At 39.1% G+C, this 21,357-nt stretch overlaps 1 protein-coding gene across 1 annotated transcript; it reads left to right on the top strand.

Annotated features, from left to right (window-relative positions):
• Positions 1 to 3,275: 3,275 nt before the first annotated feature.
• Positions 3,276 to 10,412, top strand: il19l (interleukin 19 like). The gene is made up of 5 exons (XM_062025840.1): positions 3,276 to 3,425; positions 3,520 to 3,582; positions 8,148 to 8,303; positions 8,378 to 8,440; positions 10,280 to 10,412. Exons 1-5 carry the CDS (start codon positions 3,276 to 3,278, stop codon positions 10,391 to 10,393), a joined length of 546 nt encoding a protein of 181 aa, XP_061881824.1. The 3' UTR covers positions 10,394 to 10,412.
• The last annotated feature ends 10,945 nt before the right edge of the window (positions 10,413 to 21,357 follow it).

The following is a 21,357-nucleotide window of genomic DNA, read 5'->3' as shown; positions in this document are numbered from 1 at the left end:
ATATATATATATATATATATATATATATATATATATATATGAGCCTATGCCATACCAGTAGCAAACATCGATATATATATACATATATATATATATATATATATATATATATATATATATATATATATATATATATATATCCCCGCCTTCTACCATCCTAGTCACGTCCGTTGTGTCCTTGGGCAAGACACTTCACCCTTGCTCCTGATGGCTGCTGGTTAGCGCCTTGCATGGCAGCTTCCGCCATCAGTGTGTGAATGTGTGTGTGAATGGGTGAATGTGGAAATACTGTCAAAGCGCTTTGAGTACCTTGAAGGTAGAAAAGCGCTATACAAGTATAACCCATTTATCATTTATCATTTATATATATATGATTAAATACAAGCCTATGCCATACCACTACCAAATATCGATATTAACATACTATTGAAAAAAAGCATATATATATATATATATATATATATATGTATATATATATATATATATATATATATATATATATATATATATATATATATATATATATATATATATATATATATATATATATATATATATATATATGCTTTTTTTCAGTAGAGCCATAATAAATTCATAAAAAAAACAAACTTCATGAATGTTTTTTGTGACCAACAAGTATGTGCTCCAATCACTCTATCACAAAAAAATATGACATTTTTTAATAATATGTTAATATATATATATATATATATGTTTTTTTCAATAGTATGTTGATATCGATGTGTGGTAGTGGTATGGCATAGGCTTGTATTTAATCATATATATATATATATATATATATATATATATATATATATATATATATATATATATATATATATATATATATATATATATATATATATATATATATAAGCTTTTTTCAATAATATGTTAATATCGATGTGTGCTACAATCTGGAAAAATCTAAATGCAATATGATGAATACAAGACAAGATTAGTGTTCGAGTCAGAAACAGAGTAGAATGGTTAGGGTACAATTTTGTTATATGCTACTAAAATCTGGACTAGTATTCCTAAAATTGTGACATAGAACTTGACCAATATGTTTGAATTGTATCATTAAATGTTATTCAGTTAGTTATTCATGGGAAATTGAGACAGGTGGAATGTTCTTGTGTTCAGACAAAGTTTTTGCTTTTGCCTTTAAAAAAAAGACAATCTCTAAACCAATACCAACGCAGGCCCTCACATGTGTTTACTTTAAGCAGCTCTTGGTCTTTACCATTAAAAAACCCCCAAATGAAACAGGATGGATTAGTGAGAAAATTGGTATATACGTACGGGGAAATATAGATGCATTAACTAGACAGTCAGAATTTAAATATGTTTCATAAAGTCACAAATTAATGAATAATTCAATAAATATGTTTTTCAATCACAAATTAACTAACAATGATTGATAAGCATGTGAATGCTTAAATAAGAATGTCAATAAAGAAATATATAAGTATAAAAGTGAGTAACAATGTAAGAAGATACTGTATCTGAGTAATGTAAATTTGAGGTTAAACATGAATAAGTAGGAGTAAATATGAATAAGTCTGAGTGTTAATAAGTACATATATAATTGAATGAGCAGGTATAGATATAAATAAATAATTATATGAGTAACTCCACTTACTAGTATGTGAGTACAGTATGTAATTGGATACAATAAAAATTGGGGGCTGTCAAAAATAACGAGTTAACTCATGTGATTAACCACAAAAAAGGATCGCATTAACAATGTATACACACGGATTAATCACGAACTTTATTTTGCCTGTACATGCTTCTTTACCTTAACGGAAAGGAAGCATGGGTTGATGAGTGCAAAGATGAGTGAGGAGACTGACTGGTGTGCTCGTTAGCAAATTTTACTTCAAAAGATGTTGGCGTTAACAGAAGGGTTGCTTTTTTGCATCTCAACAGTTGTTGTTTTCACTTCAATAAGGCGGAACCATGCTTGCCCAGGCACACCTTCCTTGTGTTGGAGTATAAATAGTTGGGGTTTGGGTACCAGCTACTAGACCAGATCTGACCAATCTAAGTCTGAGACCAGATTTGACCAATCTAAGTCTGAGACCAGATTTGACCAATTTCAGTCTAAGACTAGATCTGACCAATCTCAGTCTAAGACTGGATCTGACCAATCTCAGTCTAAAACTGGATCTGACCAAGCTCAGTCCAAGACTAGATCTGACCAATAGTAGTCTGAGACTGGATCTGACCAATCCAAGTCTAAGACTAGATCTGACCAATCCCAGTCTAAGACTGGATCTGATCAATCTCAGTCTAAGACTAGATGTGACCAATTTAAGTCTAAGACTAGATCTGACCGATCTCAGTCTAAGACTGTATCTGACCAATCTTAGTTTAAGACTAGATATCATCAATTTCAGTCTAAGACTAGATGTGACCAATCTAAGTCTATGAGCATGAACTGATGAAGTCTACTTGGATGAAAGGCCAAACTTCTTCTAAGACAAACCAAACAGTCCAGTTGTAAATAAGTGAATGCCCTGACAATACATACGTAGATAAATAGGTGATTTAGTGTGTATGCAAATAAATATATAAGAAAGTAGATAGGTATGAAACCTAGTGAATAAAATAAGTATGTCAAAAATGTACAGCAAATAAGCATTTTTCATATTTTATGTTTTATATATATAGATAATTAAGTCACTCATTGATAGAATCATTGTGATGTTTACATTTTCCAAATACGCTGAATTTGACCATTCATTGCAAAGGAAACATTCCAGTCTTCGCGGTCTTAATAGACAACTTGTTAATAGTAAATTATTTGCCACACGCCAAGATTTAACCTTTCATTTCTAGAAATGTCCTTAGTTTTATGAGCTAGCTGCTTATCTTTACTAATTTAATTTTCATCATAATCTTATGTTAGCAAAAATTATTCAAATTGTTAAAATTGAGATAACCGTTCAAATAGGATATTTGGGTTTTCCCAACATATTGTAGAGTCTTGTTCAAAGATTCTACAACATCCCGAGGATGCTAAATTTGAGAATGTCAAGTGGAATAATGCTGGTTTTCAGAATAAAATACTGTTTTCTATCGTAAAAGTCCTGCTAATGTCCAGATATAGAAATCCTCATTTAGGATGCCTTATCCAGTAAAATTAACTTTCTGCATGAACAGATCGTTTTACTAGTTTTTATAATTTTTTCCTAGAATCCAGTCATTTATTCCTATATATTGTCAGCTCTTTTTGCAGCGTATTAATTGTCCAGACGATGGCAGCGATGAAGAGGATTCCCCGCTTTTCCACCCTCCTCCTCCTCAGCTTCCTGAGTGAACTTTCCTTCGGCGGAACTCTGAAGTTCAACAACTGCGAGGTCAGCGTCCACACGCATGAGCTACGCAGACATTACTTGGAGATGCGCTCGATAGCGGTGAGGGTTAACGTTTGTGGCGCCGACCATGCCTGACGATTGATGACATGCAAGAAGTGCTCATGTTGAATGTCATCCGTGTTTGCCCTTCTAGATTTCTGAGGACATGGAGATTGGAGTGATGATCCTGAACAGATCAACAATGGCAACTTTTCAGGTGAGTTTATTCAAGGCGGAAATGTTCCTGAAGATGACAGCGCAAATAATGACATTGCAATTTTACTCTTGATGTTAATAGTACTCAATAATGACATATTACAGTTTACAACCTTATCAATTGATATGAAGCCATGTGTTGATCACAAACATTAGTATTTATTTACCACATAAACATTAGGCCTAGCTGCTTGGAAAAATAAATAATCAAATATACTGCATAAAAAGGGACCCATAACTGCTGAACAATAAACATATATACATTGTTTGTGCTATAATAACCGAAATCAGTATTCAATATGTTTCCTAACTAAACTGTGAGTAGAATTAAAGTGCAAAAGAAAATACAGCTTCAGCGCTTTAGTCATATTTTTTTTGCGCTTAAGAAACGTCTCTGAGACTTTAGCACCAGATTTCTTCTGGGGTTTTTTTTGTATTGTCATTACTGCCACAAGTGGTGGGAAAGTGTATTACAACTAAGTACTGCTGCGGCCAAGACAGACCATAGCCGAGAAACACAGAATTTTCGGTGACCCAGCAATGATTAAAAAACACTGCTGTATACCGTTCCTTACTTTCCGAGACGTCCTTAAAAAAGTTTATTTTAGGCACACAGCTCGCTCCTACTCCTCCAAACACTCATTTTAGCTTAACGTTGACCTTCTCCGATTTTAGATCAAACTTAGCATAAAAAAAGACTGTCGATTTACTATTGTTCGTAAGGAAAGATGATTGAGGGAATAGGAATTGTAGTCCCGATCTAGCTCTTAGCCTGGTCGTTAGAACCATGTTTGTATCCTCTAGTGACCTCTAAAGCCTTAGCAGTGGTTAGAATTGGGTACCTTTTCATATTTGATACCAATGCTCAACAGTACAGATCTATTTGTGTTATTAAAGGGGCCATATGTAATAATGTGGTCAAAAATGGTATTGCAATCACGGTCAAAATTCTGTAGTCCCCTCCCTCTCTCCCTGACTGAGGTTGCCAGATACGCAGCCAAATCCAGCTCGATGGACTGGGCTACTCCAAGGAACTTCAAGCTTCCACTGCCTCTTACTAGGGGTTGAGATGCTGGGACCATAATAGCTGAATAGACAAGCGTTTTGTCAATAACAAATCTCTAACCAACACATTTTACACAGAAATTAGATTATTTTCAGGAGGAAGTATGTCATGCCTGCATACAATATCACAACAAATGGCAATCATATGGTTATTGCCAGTACTATAAGAAAACAAAGACTAAAACAAACTACAACCAACGCTAGCAATGGTTATACTGGTGAAAATAAATAGAGCATGCTTAGCAGCCTAATGTATGCCCAAAACTAAAGAGGAGACATTTTACCAAGGTATTCCTATAGGCCACTGTTTCAAACCTTTCAGATTGCCATATAACTTGGTACATGTAGTCCACAATATGCAAACACCAATGAGGAATTATTTTATCATGTGATTTGGCTGTCTTCAACATTAGCCGTGCTAATGTTGAAACCCATTTCCTCAGCGTATCAGCATGTTGAGAAGGAAATAGGCACTGCCACTACCCATATCCACATAGGTTTTATTTGTTGAAAATATATTTTGCACTGTCAGTTCAATTACACATCGACATACAGGCTAAAGGGCATATATTTCCCCCGTTATTACACTAGGAGCAAAGCATTGGTTGCAGGAACATACTATCTTTGTTAGATAAGATCATAGACTGTAGGGCTGGGAATCTTTGGGTGTCCCACGATTCGATTCAAAATCGATTCTAGGGGTCACGATTCGATTCAAAATCGATTTTTTTTTTCAATTCAAAACGATTCTCGATTCAAAAACGATTTTTAATTTTATTTTTTAATTTTATTTTTTAAAACAATACACAACAATACCATAATAATGCAATACAATTTAATTTTGGAGTTCTGAACTTGTAATTTCTTGCAGTGTTTATTAAGTGGTAATATGTCACATTTGTCCCAATTAACTTTATACCCTGATAAACAGCCATATTCAGTGATGACATTATTGATATAAAGAAGACAGGAGTTAACATGTGACAGGTAAAAAAATTATGTCGTCACAATACATCGATAGCTTATTATACTGAGAGCCAATATTTATACTATGAATATTATTTTCACTTCTTATTTTTGCAGCTAAGGGTTCAATAACCAAATTAAATAATAATCCAGATGCAGGACATCCCTGTTTTACTCCTCTTTTTAACAAAAAAGGTTCTGAAATATGATTATTGGTTTTGACTGATGCCATGGGCCTTGTATAAAGCATCTTAATCCATTGTATAAAATTATCTCCAAATCCAAATTTACGTAATGTGCAAAACATAAATGACCAGTTTATGCGGTGGAATGCCTTCTCCGCATCAACAGTACATACTGCTGTGGGATAAGGGAGACTTCTAGCATAGTAAATAACATTAAACAATTTCCTTGTATTGTCTGAAGATTGTCGACCTTCCATGAAGCCAGTTTGGTCAGTATGAATTAATTTTCCTATTACATTTGATAATCGTGGGGCTAAGATTTTTGCCAAGATTCAAAAGGATTCTCTTTTCATTCAATACATAGGATTTCAGCAGGATCTACCCCAGTCTGCTGACATGCAAGCAGAGTAGTAGATTTTTGTAAAAAGCTTTTATAATTGTAAAGGACAATGTTTTATCAACTGTTTGCAATGATGTACATTTGTTTTAACTATTAAATTAACCAAAAATATTACTTATTTTATCTTTGTGAAAATATTGGACACAGTGTGTTGTCAAGTTTATGAGATGCGATGCAAGTGTAAGCCACTCTGACACTATTGTTCTTTTTTATTTTAATGTCTAATGATAATGTCAATGAGGGATTGCATTGTTATGGTATTGCTGTGTATTGTTTTGTTGGATTGATTAATAAAAAAAAATAAAAATTAAAAATTAAAAAAAATATATATATTTTTTTTTTTTAAATCGATTTTTTAAAAATGAGAATCGATTCTGAATCGCACAACGTCAGAATCGCGATTCGAATTCGAATCGATTTTTTCCCCCACCCCTAATAGACTGTATTGGACAATATAGTTTACATACCAAATGTCAATTTCCATTTATTACAAGTAATAAGAAAACATAAATGCCTGACTTGCCTATCAAGGAGGAATTTAGCAAGTTTGGCGTCAGATGAAAAAATCGTATCCGCCTTCATTCGTCTCCATCTTTCAAAGGCATCCCCGATACAAATCCTGGTTTTGTTCCTGGCTTTGTCATGAATAAGTTGAGAATGGTAACGACGCCTTTTAGATTTACTAAGGTCTGATATGTTTAGTAACTTTACCAGTGGCAGTAGCTAGACGAAGATGGCGGTGCGTAACTGGCAACCTGGACGTGACAGACTGACGGACTTTCTAATTGGTCAAACGGTGGAGGGCGGGGCATCAAAATGAAAACAATAACAACATTAGGGGCTGTAAATCTAATTTTGAATTAAGCATATCCCGGCTGAACTACGTTTATCAGTTATAGACGTATTGGAAAAGAACATGATTTATTAATGCCTTTTGACATATCAGGGCCATTTAATGATGACTTGAAATTAAATTATTACACTTCGCCCCTTTCATGTTCTTTGTTGTTAGATAATAAACATCACTTTTTTTTACGTAACATTTAAAAATTAACTTAATGTTAGTGATGTGCGGATTGATACTGAAATATCGATAATGCTGATACCAAATTTATGCCAGAACATTGATTCTCAAATCAAAATATCGACACTTTTGATACCTCAGTTATTTGAGATCATGTGTATCATTAGCAGGATTACAGTGTAAAAAAGTAACTAAAATTATGAAAAAGGCAGTAGGTAAATGATGGATGCTTTTCTTGAGTCTTGTTTACATATTCACTATTTAAATGCTAATGTCAATTTGTAACTGAATTGTATATTCATTTTTATAGAAGCAGTTCTTATTAATTTATTGTAATGCTTTCATTAGTTTACTTCCTTCCTTATTCATGGTTTGAAACACCAGTTCCATGCATTTTGTACGATGTTGTCCTATTTTTTTTTAATGTTCTATGAGCTTGGCTAAAACAAATATATACTTGCGAGTTTGAAATTAGTAAATAACTTTGTCTTCTATTCTTTATGCGATGAGATACGTTATTTGCGATACACAACTTTCTAGCAGACATATCAGGTATATTTGCACAAAGTATCGGTATTGCCGATACCAGCCTAAATTTTACTTGGTACCGGATCTGTAAGAAATTCAGTGGTATCGCACATCACTACTGATTATGACAACTCTGCTGTCCGGTTGTTATGTTTTGTTTTCTTATTACATTTCTAAACCTCATTTGTTTCGGTATTATTTAGTAGACTTTGCATGCAATTACAATTCCAAAACCTTAGATGGCGGTAGAAGTGTATCGGTGTGTAGCGCCCTACAAAGTATTTATACTGTAAATATTGTAGTCATTACACACTTGCTAATTAGTTGTAGTGTACGTGTTGAAATCGCCATGTAAAATCACTAATGCTAATCGGTAGCATGCATGTGTATCTTCTCAGGGCGGTCAGACGTGCTGTTACTTGCGCCTGATCCTGCGCTTCTACGTGGAGAGAGTCTTCCGAAACTACGCCTCCTCACAGCCACAGCAGCTGATGCGTTACTCCAGCGCCCTGGCCAACGCCTTTGTCGCCGTGAGGAGGAATATAAACAAATGTGTAAGTGTACTCCAGGCAGTGAGTGGCCATCTTTGTTCACATTGAACGTACTCACAGTTGTGTGCTCCCCTTAGCACTGTCTCTGCGAGGAGGACACGCAAAGAGCCATCGACTCGTTACACACCGAGTTCGACAAGGTAGCTATCCATCTATTTATATAACTTAATTGGTTCTTGAACTGGTTTTGTACATAGAAAAGTTTGTATTTTGAAGCAAATTTCTCTATTAGAAACAATGCAAATATGAATAACGGGTTCCAGCCTAGACAAAAGTCCATATTTTAGTCAAAGTTGGTACACTTTTAACATACATACAGTGCTGTATATCAAACATACACAAAAAAAGTCAAAACTCAACTGTCCTCCTTTTCAGCCGCCCTGCCGATACACACACACACTTTCACTAGCCCTGTGGCGCACTCAGTTTAAAATCACAAAACTCCTTACCTGTAGCAGCCAGGTTGCTGCAATGATTCCTATATAATGTACGTCCACTTTACCTGGCCGGTTAATCATCTTGGTGTGCAGTGTAAGAGGCGGGGTAAGGGCGTTCGAACCACATCGCTTGTCCGTTGCTTTCTTCTGACTCGTATTGAGCTGGCAAAACCAGAAAAATGGACTTAAGGAGCACACAACTAACACACTAGCACAGTATGGTATGCTCACTAAATGAACACTAGAAACCGATCGGCCCATCTGCAACGGTTATGCTGCCGGGCACAAAATGGCTGCGCTACAAGGTACGGGTGGATCAAACGTTTGTACGCTAAAACATATTTTTATTCGGTTTGTGGTTCGTAAAAAAGTTTGTAGAAGGAGGGGTTCTTAAGTATCTATCTATACTTCCATGTATCCTCCTACAGACCTGCCTACTAGCTAGCATATGACATACCGACCTCGCTAGCAAATGATATATCACTTATCAACCTACTTAGTTTGCAACCTACCCCCCCCAGCTAGGTGGCTGACAAAATCAACCGACTTTGCTGGACCTACCTGCCCAATTACAGACCGACCTACCAAGCTTTGTTTCTACCCAGAAATGTTCTTGTGGACGAACTAAAGAAAGCTCCCCCAGACACACTGCAATGTCTTAGCTTCTTGTTGAGACCAAAGGTCGAACCAGACCTGGGCAAATTAAGGCCCGGGTGCCGCATTAAGCTTTTCAATCTGGCCCGCCGGACATTCCCAAATATTTATCTTTGAGATGGAAACTGTAGCTGCCTTTATGATGTGCAGTGATGTTTTCAAATGACCATAAGTCTTGAACTATACAAAGTATTTCAATGGTTGGAATCTTTTGCATGATATACTAGTTACTATGGTAATCTAATTAGTTACTATGGTTATCTAATTAGTTACTACTACACAGCAGCTCAGACGAGGCACTAAGCAGTGTGGGTGGGGAGCGTTTCCACAGAGTGTTTCCAGGGCGGCCAGCCTGAAATGTGGGTGTCAGGGACAGACGTGGAAGGAAAGATACAAAAAGAAACAAAGTTCTAAAGCTTAGTTACAGTATACAGGTATATCAGATATATCAGATTGTAGGTGTGTTGTTTTTTTTACCCTTCGCGTTCATATTTTGTTGAGTTTGTTGCTTTTTTGTTGCGTTTCGCTTCATTGTAAAATATGTCGATCGAGACGGGATGTGACGTTCATATGTTGTAATATTCAGATTTTTATCGTTCATAGTTAATATTGTAAATCCAACATTCTTTATTTTCATGGACATTCTGGGTATCTCATTCAGTAAAAAAAATGTAAAATTCCTTTCCGTTTTTAAGGCGGCCTGTCGTAACGTTTTTAGCAATCAATCAAGCATTATTGTGAGGTTTTGTATTAGTGTTCCTAAAAATAGATTCACCGGCCCCTGGACATATTTTTTTTCTCTAAATTTGCGCCCCCCGAGTCAAAATAATTGCCCAGGCGTGGTCTAAAATGGTCCTAATGGTGGTCTTCTTGGTGCCTCCACAACAGCTGTCCATCAACAAGGCGGCCAAGAAGGCCGTGGCGGAGATGGACACACTACTGGACTGGCTCGACGAACTGGAGGAGTCAACTGCGGCGTCTGATCAAACCCTGACACCCTAGAATTGTCTGTGACATTTCTTTTGTTTGTACTTGAATTAACTTAAATACCGTTATGGACGGAGAAAGTCTACTTTTATACACTTGATTTAACATGCTAATTTATCCACATAGGAATATTTATTACACTGTATTTAAAATGCTAATATAGCCGCATTGGAATATTTATTACACTTTATTTAAAATGCTAATATACCCACATTGGATTATTTATTACACTTTATTTAAAATGCTAATATACCCACATTGGAATATCTATTACACTTTATTTAAAATGCTAATATACCCACATTGGATTATTTATTACACTTTATTTAAAATGCTAATATACCCATATTGGAATATTTATTACACTTTATCTAAAATGCTAATACACTCCACATTGGATTATTTATTACGCTTTATTTAATGCGCTAACATATCCACATAGGAATATTTATTTATGTTCAGGCCAAATATTATTTACATGCAACACACCCTAAATATGCACAACATAATGTTTTACCATTTATTTATCGCATACTGTACTTGATACTGAGTATTATTGTGTATTATTTATCACATACTGTACTTGATACTGAGTATTAATATGTATGTTCTCTTGGTGTTTGTATGTTTCAACAACAATGAATAAACTATTCTTTTATAGCCGTCCTTGAGTTCACTATAAAACAAAAAAAATATGAACATGAGGCCATGGCAGCTCAGCATTACCAGTGTGGTCGCAAACTTCCGAGAAGACCTTTTTTTTTTCTCTCGCCGCTCTGAGACAGATACAGGTGGAAACCTCAACATGACTGAGCTAAAGTGATGAGGAGGCCGCTGCAAACCACAAGAGCGCCACGTCAGCCCAACGTAGTGCACGCTGTTGCATTCCCATCCACATAGCAGGTAGTACGATGACTCATCGTTTTAGTGCATGTCAGCGCCTTTCGGCCCAGCAGAGGTCACCAAAGAGTCTTGAATGTACACGTCTACAAGATGTGCCCTTGCTCTACTTAAGACCAGGTCGGTGTGTTTAATGCCACTCCTAAATATTGTCATCTATTGAATTTCTTAGTGCACAAAAGACTCTGTAACGCTTGTTTTCTTTTTATTGTCATTGGGTTGCCTGAGTGTAGTTCACTTTGATGACACTGGAGGGGGGCATTGAACATTGCATTGCATTGCATCAGCCAGCTCTAAAAGTTATGGTGAACGTCCTCGTCAATTGTTTAATTGGCACAGTGAGTCAATACAGAGTGAGTCACTTTAATGTCACTTGCCACACTATGTTGCCAAAAGTATTTGGCCACCCATCCAAATGATGAGAATCAGGTGTCCGAACACCAGGGACGAGGAATATATATATATATATATATATATATATATATATATATATATATATATATATTTCTGGGGGTACGCTCTGGGCCTGCTTGTCGGGCGGGGGTCGGCGCCTCATCCGGGCTGCGTGTCTGGAGCTCCTGGGTCCCACCGTCCATCCCTTCCGGGTGCCCGTCTTGGTTGGGGCCTGCTGGGTCTAGTCCCCGTGTCTATTGTGGTAGCTTGGTGCTGCAAGGTATTCTGAGGTGCTGCAAGTCGGCCAGCTGCTGGGGTAGTGACCTTGTGTGTCAGCATGTCTGTGATCATATTTTTTTTATATTTATAATTATAATTTTTTTTTATTTTTCTAATATATTTTTTTATTTTTTATTTTTCCCCCTCCCTCAGGGGGGAATTTGACAGGGCAGTTGCTGGTTGTTCCATCTCCATCGTTGGGGTCCCTGCGGGTGGGGTGGGTGGTTCCCATCGCCCCGTGCTGGGCGGTACTGTGGCGGCCGACTTGGGTGGGGTGGCCTGGGGCGGGCCGCGCCGTGCTCTCCAGGGTTGGGGGTGGGCTCATGGGGGCTGGTGGGGCGGGGGCGGTCTTCCCGTGCGGTTGCGGGGAGTCTCTGGGCCCCCCGGGTGGGGCGTCCCACCTTTCTGCCCGTGTGGGGTGTGATCTCTCGCTGGCTTGAGGGCTGGCTGTCCCCTGCTTCTCTCGTGCCTTGTCCTCTGCCGGGCGCGTCTGTCTGCGGCCTGCTGCTGGCTCTTCCGGGCGGCATGGTGGGCCTGGCTCTGGCGTTCCTGTCGCTGGCCGGCCTGGCTGCATGGGGCCAGTGGTCCCTGGTTCCCTGGGCGCCACACCTGCTGTTTGTGGGTTGGGCTATCTGGGTGGCTGGGGCCGTACTCTGGCTCCCACACACACTGGGAGTCAAATATATTGTACATACAAATACACATATACTCACATACACACCGTTATTCATACATACATAGGTACCTACGCTCCCACATACATACACAAATACAGTACATACCTACATACTCAAAGTTTGTACATCCACACGCACATTCACTGTACAAACATACATATACACATACTGTACATATAAATTCACTGTACAGACATACATATCATCATCATCATCGGCGGTCACTCGAAGCGAGTATGACGATCATCCTGGTACGGGGGTATCCCTTTATGGAGGATGCCTGTGCGTGACTTTGTTTAACGTGGGGAGACTGGTGCACAGACAGTCACCACACGATCCTTGACAGATCCGGGTTAGGGTCAAGTGGCATGGAGTCCAAGACGACTGGGGACCCTTTTCTGCTGCAGCCTTCATCCGCCATCCCAGCCGTTGTGACACTCCATAGGGGACGTTGTGGCAAAGTAGGGAGAGTGACCATGCCAGCAATCTGAGGGTTACTGGTTCAATCCCCACCTTCTACCATCCTAGTCACGTCCGTTGTGTCCTTGAGCAAGACACTTCACCCTTGCTCCTGATGGGCCTGGTTAGCGCCGTGCATGGCAGCTCCCGCCATCAGTGTGTGAATGTGTGAATGTGTGTGTGTGAATGGGTGAATGTGGAAAATAGTGTCAAAGCGCTTTGAGTTCCTTAAAAAAGTAGAAAAGCGCTATACAAGTACGACCCATTTACCATTTACCATAGGGTTAGCAATCATCCTCCACCTGTTCCACTGTTGAGGTCTTGGGTTGTTATTTCCCCATAACTGGGCCCACATGGATGTGGGGGTGCCTTCTTCGGCCATCGCAGCCGTTGTGGTAGTTCTTACATCGACCGTCTTCCGCCTGCTCCACCGTTGAGGTATTCACCGTATCCCTGGCTAGGGGGCAGTCAGGTACTAGGCCTTTGCCAAGGGCCACCTGGGGTAACCGTAGTAAAGGGGTTAAATTCCTAGTGCCCCAAGACCCCATAGAGGAGCCTCCACTGCCGGATGCACTTTAACGTCATGCCCAGGACACAAACATACATACACACATACTGTACATATACAAGTACATATACATACATACATACACTCGTGCACATAATCACGTTTCATCAAACATATATTAACGTTGTTGCCCTAGGGGAAACTGGGTAACACATGGCACACTGACAAGGCTTAACCTATTGTTACTATAACAATCTACAAGGTTAATATAGGTTGCTTCTCTTTCTTCCACTCCATTTTTCTGCATTATTTTGTATCTCTAGTTATCATTACGTATATGTATTGTTGTATTTGAACAACTGAATTGTTGATAATAGAGGTAAATTATTGGTATTGTTCATTACCAATAGCGCTATTTCTATTGGTATTTGTAATGCTCCATTTGTTGTGTAATAATGGTCATTGTCATTTATGTATTATTATTTATTTCGCTAACTGCTTCTTTGCTATCACTTTTACATCATATTTGTATATATCGTATTTGCTGATGTTGTTCTATTTTTTTATTTTTGTCATAAAAAAATACAATCATGTGTGCCTACGGACTGTATCCCTGCAGACTGTATATTGATCTATATTGATATATAATATGGGAGCCACAAATATTAATAACAGAAAGAAACAACCCTTTTGTGCGAATGAGTGTGGATGGGGGAGTGAGGTTTTTTGGTTTAGTGTACTAATTGTAAGTGTATCTTGGTGTGTTTTATGTTGATTTAATAAAAATAAAAATAAAATAAAAAATATGTACAGTATTTTTATTTTTTTTTCTTGTGTGGCCCGGTGCCAATCGATCCACGGACCGGTACCGGGCCGCGGGCCGGTGGTTGGGGACCACTGAACTATATGATTTGCCTGAGAAGCTGGACCGGACAAAAAATAATAATAATAAAATAAAATAAAGAATGTAAACAAATGCCATGGGTGGATCCGTCCACTTTAATGATACTAAGTACAATAGCGTATCTTGTCGATACTAGTATGATTACATCGATATTTTTTATCGTCACACAATCTTTTTTACTTTTTAAAAAATTCATATTATGTTCATAAAGTCAGGAAATACGTCCCTGGACACTTGAGGACTTTGAATATGACCAATGTATGATCCTGTAACTACTTGGTAAACGGATCGATACCTACATTTGTGGTATCATCCAAAACTAATGTAAAGTATCAAACAACAGAAAAATAAGTGATTATCACATTTTAACAGAAATAAAGATAGAACATGTTAAAACAGAAAATAAGCAGATATTGACAGTAAATGAACAAGTAGATTAATAATCAATTTTTACAGTTTGTCCTTATTAATGTTGACAAAATAATAGAATGATAAATCACACAATATGTTACTGCATATGTCAGCAGACTAATTAGGAGCCTTTGTTTGTTTACTTACTACTAAAAGACAAGTTGTGTAGTATGTTCACTATTTTATTTAAAGACTAAATTGCAATAATAAACATATGTTTAATGTACCCTAAGATTTTTTTGTTCAAATAAAGCAAATAATGCAATTTTTTGTCCATCCATCCATCCATCTTCTTCCGCTTATCCGAGGTCGGGTCGCGGGGGCAGCAGCCTAAGCATGGAAGCCCAGACTTCCCTCTCCCCAGCCACTTCGTCCAGCTCTTCCCGTGGGATCCCGAGGCGTTCCCAGGCCAGCCGGGAGACATAGTCTTCCCAACGTGTCCTGGGTCTTCCCCGTGGCCTCCTACCGGTCGGACGTGCCCTAAACACCTCCCTAGGGAGGCGTTCGGGTGGCATCCTGACCAGATGCCCGAACCACCTCATCTGGCTCCTCTCGATGTGGAGGAGCAGCGGCTTTACTTTGAGCTCCCCCCGGATGGCAGAGCTTCTCACCTTATCTCTAATGCTAGGTTCACACCAACGGCGCTTTGACGGCGCTTTAAAGCGGCATGCAAAGCGGCATTATAGCGTAACAAAGCCTGATTAAAGCATGAGGGTCCTAATGGATTTTGGGAAAGCTTGTAGTGAAGCGGGACATGCGGCAAGTTCGCCAAAAATTTTTAAACGGTTTAAAAAAATTCTGCGCTCTGTCAAGAATGGAATAAAACGCAGAGAGCGTATCAAAGCATGACAAAGCCTGACAAAGCTCAGCACAACTTGACTAAAAGCGTAGGAAAGCTTAACAGATCTTGGTTCAAAGCGCGGACCCCTACAAATAGGAAGTGACTGTGATATTGACCAGTGACATTGAAACTTTTATGTAAAACCAACACAGGATTACAAATCCATTCTCTTTTGCATCATTGCCCTTTTTTATACGATGATCATTGTTTCTGTACTTCTTTAGAGTTTGCTGTTTGATGTTGCAGTTTGACATTACTGTCTATAATTTTTCTGTATGAAAATGTTAATAATAAAGAGAATATGGTACGTTTTATAAAAGAAATGCCTTTAATTAATTTCAACTAGCATAAGAAATGAAATATAGATATTTATTAAGATGACAAAAATAAAAGAAATGAAGATATAAAACATAATATAACGAGAAAAAAAGAGAAATTGAACAAATAAATGAATATAAAAAATGGGTGGATAAAACAAATGCCTTTTAATATTTTCAACTAACATGAAAGATAGATATTTATTAAGATGACAAAAATAAAAGAAATGAAGATATAAAACATAAACAACAAAAAAAAGAGAAATTGAAAAAAGAAATGAATATAAAAAATGTGTGGATAATTGCCTTTGAATATTTTCAACTAGCATAATAGATAAAAGATAGATATTTATTAAGATGACAAAAATAATAGAAATGAAGATATAAAACATAATATAACGAGAGAGAAAAAAGAGAAATTGAAAAAAGAAATGAATATAAAAAATGTGTGGATAATTGCCTTTGTTTATTTTCAACTAGCATAATAAATAAAAGATAGATATTTATTAAGATGAGAAAAATAATAGAAATGAAGATATAAAACATAATGTAACGAAAAGAAAGAGAAATTGAAAAAAGAAATGAATATAAAAAATGTGTGCATAATTGCCTTTGATTATTTTCAGCTAGTATAATAAATAAAAGATAGATATTTATTAAGATGACAAAAATAATAGAAATGAAGATATAAAACATAATATAACGGGAAAAAAAGAGAAAGTGAAAATATAAATGAATATAAAAATGTGTGGAAAACAGTATACTGAGTTTTTCACATTTTTTTGTTTGTTTTTGTTGTAACAATGCACAACAGAGCTTGATAATCGTGTCAGAGCCTGATTTAAAGCGTCAGGATCTTATCAAAGCGTAATAATGTTCAATAAAGCGTAATAAAACATATCAAATCGTGATTTAAAGCTTATCAAAGCGTGAGGAACGGTAACAAAGCGGCAACTAATTCGTATCAGAGGGTATCAGAGCGTATCAGAGCATATCAAAGCATAACATTACTTCGGAGATCGGGATATTCGTGGAAAAATTGACAAAAATGACGGCGCTTTGCTCGCCGATTTAAAGCGCGGCAAGCGCCGTTGGTGTGAACCAGGCATAAGGGAGAGCCCCGCCACCCGGCGGAGGAAATTCATTTCGGCAGTTGTACCCGTGAACTTGTGGTTTCGGTCATAACCCAAAGCTCATGACCATAGGTGAGGATGGGAACGTAGATCGACCGGTAAATTGAGAGCTTTGCCTTCCGGCTCAGCTCCTTCTTCACCACAACGGATCGATACGCCGCATCAATCCGCCTGTCGATCTCACGATCCACTCTTCCCTCACTCGTGAACAAGACTCAGAGGTACTTCAACTCCTCCACTTGGAGCAGGGTCTCCTCCGCAACCCGGAGATGGCACTCCACCCTTTTCCGGGCAAGAACCATTGACTCGGACTTGGAGGTGCTGATTCTCATCCCAGTCGCTTCACACTCAGCTGCGAACCGATCCAGTGAGAGCTGAAGATCCTGGCCAGATGAAGCCATCAGGACCACATGATCTGCAAAAAGCAAAGACCTAATCCTGATCCCCTCAACGCCTTGACTGCGCCTAGAAATTCTGTCCATAAAAGTTATGAACAGAATCAGTGACAAAGGGCAGCCTTGGCGGAGTCCAACCCTCACTGGAAACGTGTTCGACTTACTGCCGGCAATGCGGACCAAGTTCTGACACTGATCATACAGGGAGCGGACCGCCACTATCAGACAGTACACTCTGAGCACTCCCTACAGGACTTCCCGAGGGACACGGTCGAATGCCTTGTCCAAGTCCACAAAGCACATGTAGACTGGTTGGGCAAACTCCCATGCACCCTCAAGGACCCTGCCGAGAGTATAGAGCTGGCCCACAGTTCCACGACCAGGACGAAAACCACGCTGTTCCTCCTGAATCCGAGGTTCGACTATTTGGCGTAGAGCCTTAAGGAACTCCGGGCGGATCTCATCAACCCCCGGGGCCTTGCCACCGAGGAGCTTTTTAACTACCTCAGCAACCTCAGTCCCAGAAATAGGAGAGCCCATCACAAATTCCCCAGGCACTGCTTCCTCATAGGAAGACGTGTTGTTGGGATTGAGGAGGTCTTCGAAGTATTCCCTCCACCGATCCACAACATCCGCAGTCGAGGTCAGCAGAACACCATCCTCACCATACACGGTGTTGATAGTGCACTGCTTCCCCTTCCTGAGGCGGCGGATAGTGGTCCAGAATCGCTTCGAAGCCGTCCGGAAGTCGTTTTCCATGGCTTCCCCGAACTCCTCCCATGTCCGAGTCTTTGCCTCCGCGACCGCTGAAGCCGCACACCGCTTGGCCTGTCGGTACCTGTCCGCTGCCTCAGGAGTCCTATGAGCCAAAAGAACCCGATAGGACTCTTTTTTCAGCTTGACGGCATCTCTCACCGCTGGTGTCCACCAACGGGTTCTAGGATTAACGCCACGACAGGCACCAACTACCTTGCGGCCACAGCTCCAATCAGCCGCCTCGACAATAGAGGTGCGGAACATGGTCCACTCCCTCGTGACATGTTCAAAGTTCTTCCGGAGGTGGGAATTGAAACTATCTCTGACAGGAGACTCTGCCAGACGTTCCCAGCAAACCCTCACAATGCGTTTGGGCCCGCCAGGTCTGTCCGGCATCCTCCCCCACCATCGCAGCCCACTCACCACCAGGTGAGGATTGGCAGAAAGCTCCGCCCCTCTCTTCACCCGAGTGTCCAAAACATGAGGCCGTAAATCCGATGACAAAGTCGATCATGGAACCGCGGCCTAGGGTGTCCTGGTGCCAAGTGCACATATGGGTACCCTTATGTTTGAACATGGTGTTCGTTATGGACAATCTGTGACGGGCACAAAAGTCCAATAACAAAACACCACTCGGGTTCAGATCCGGGCGGCCATTCTTCCCAATCACGCCTCTCCAGGTGTCACTGTCGCTGCCAATATGAGCGTTGAAGTCCCCCAGTAGAACAAGGGACTCACCTGGGGGAGCACTCTCAAGTACTCCCTCGAGTGAATCCAAAAAGGGTGGGTACTCTGAGCTGCCGTTTGGTGCGTAAGCGCAAACCACAGTCAGGACCCGTCCCCCCACCCTAGGGCCACTGTGTTGAACTCCAATGTGCAGGCTCTGAGCCGGGGGGAAACAAGAATTGCTACCCCAGACTGTCCCCTCTCACTGCTGGCAAAGCCAGAGTGGAAGAGAGTCCAGACCCTCTCGAGAGAACTGGTTCCAGAGCCCTTGCTGTGCGTCGAAGTGAGTCTGACTATATCTAGCCGGAACTTCTCCACCTCATTGGGACACGCAAACTCCTCTACCACGATAAGGTGGCAGCTCAGAGAGGAGGCAATTTTTTGTGATCCCCTTTATTTAGAAAGGTATCTAGAAGTATCAAAATACATTTTGGTACCGGGACAACCCGAGTCCTGACCAGACTCCCTGAAGTGATTGCTAATCCATATTAAACCAGTCATGGTCATTTTCTGACGATCTAAAAGACCCAACTTTTGGTGACTTTTGAGAACCGCTGTTTCACCGACCCTTGACACCTGACCAACTGCAACCCGACATGGGGGAGGAGGCTTTGTAGTTTTCAATGTTGTGCCACGACTTTTCCCTGAAGCTGTATGGACTTGAAGGGGCGTAGTGCCAAATGGTGTGCCCCCATACGCACACCCTTGGGATGTTTGCACGCATTAAATTTTTTTTTTTTTTTAAACAGCTTTTTTCAAATTAGGTTTTTGACTTTTTAAAGATGGAATTAACATATCTAGTAGATGTCTAGATGCCCACCCCTAAACAATATGGTTTTGTTTTTAAAAAATATATATAGATTTTTTTTTTTACAAAAAATGTGCCAACAAATTTAATATAAAGTGGCCAAAATATAATTCATTTAAATATGATTATAAATAAAGGCAGGTTTCCCTCTACTTCAGATTGTCAAGTAGAAATTATATTAATGCATCATTAATGTTGCTATTTTATTTTTGTTAGTTTATCTCCTGGGTGTTGAGCCTCCCCATGTCTCTAAAACCTTGCCTATGTTTCTAACTTTAATCCAGGGTCTTTGAACGCAACACTGTACAAAACATTCTCCCATGCTGCCGCAAAAAGATGTATTATATATTTACCTTTTTTTATCGCCTCATCCTTGCTGGTTTAGTGTGGGAACGCTTCAAAGGTGAGCGTTGATTTTGTTTTGACGTCTGGGTTAAAAGGGAACTCACTTTTATTGGAATTGTGCCTATTATTCGTAATCATTATGAGAGACAAGAACACACACACGTCTTTTTTTCATTAGGATTTTAAAGATGATAAGAAATGCCTGGAAGTTGCAGCTAATGTGAGTCAACGTTGTAGCCTTCAAAGTCTCAAACAATTTAAAAACCCTCCATCAACGTTTTATATACACACTGCAAGTATATATATAATGTAGTAACAGACACCTTCATAACAATATGTAATATGTACAATATACACACTGCAAGTATATATTTAAGTAGTAACAGACACCTTTATAACAATATGTAATAGGTACAATATACACAATGCAAGTAAATATATAATGTAGTAACAGACACCTTCATAACTATTTGTAATATGTACAATATACACACTGCATGTATATAAATAATGTAGTAACAGACACCTTCATAACAATATGTAATATGTACAATATACACACTGCAAGTATATATATAATGTAGTAATAGAGTCCTTCATAACAATATGTAATATGTACAATATTTACTGTATTTTGATAATTGTAATCATTGCCGGAACTAATTTCTTCCGCACATTGATTTCCGTTGCCATTGCAAAGCACGTCCAACAATGTGTGTTCCTACTTCCGGATACAGTGTTCTAATCATGGCAGACTTGGTAGCAGACAACGAAGACGACTATTTTTGGACAGATGAGGATTCACAACCTTATCTTTTTGAAGCTGAATATACGGAGGATGAACTGCTGCTTCTAGAAGCCAGCACAAAATAAGGGTGAAACGTTGGCGCAGACGGAAGCCGAGAGAGTGAGGTGAAAGTGACTTTGAGAGAACCTATTTCGACATAAATGGAGTGCTTACCCCAAAAAAACAGAAAAACGTCCCCATCGAGTGATATAGAACATGATACACGCAGCACGTCATGTGTGTTATTACGACTACAGTGCATGCACTGTCTGGCTAGCTGTGTACAAACAAAACATGAAATAATACTTTACAGATACTGTAATATGATTGTTCATGTTTT

The sequence above is a fragment of the Entelurus aequoreus genome, linkage group LG01, assembly GCF_033978785.1.
Source record: "Entelurus aequoreus isolate RoL-2023_Sb linkage group LG01, RoL_Eaeq_v1.1, whole genome shotgun sequence".
NCBI lineage: Eukaryota > Metazoa > Chordata > Actinopteri > Syngnathiformes > Syngnathidae > Entelurus > Entelurus aequoreus.
Note: the sequence above shows the minus strand (reverse complement) of the source record. Positions and strands in the feature narration are given on the sequence as shown.

Coding starts and splice junctions, on each gene's coding strand:
- il19l (XM_062025840.1), top strand. CDS start 3,276: ATGAAGAGGATTCCCCGCTTTTCCACCCTCCTCCTCCTCAGCTTCCTG. Junction 3,583..8,147: donor CAACAATGGCAACTTTTCAG/GTGAGTTTATTC, acceptor GTATCTTCTCAG/GGCGGTCAGACGTGCTGTTA. Junction 8,304..8,377: donor GGAGGAATATAAACAAATGT/GTAAGTGTACTC, acceptor TGCTCCCCTTAG/CACTGTCTCTGCGAGGAGGA.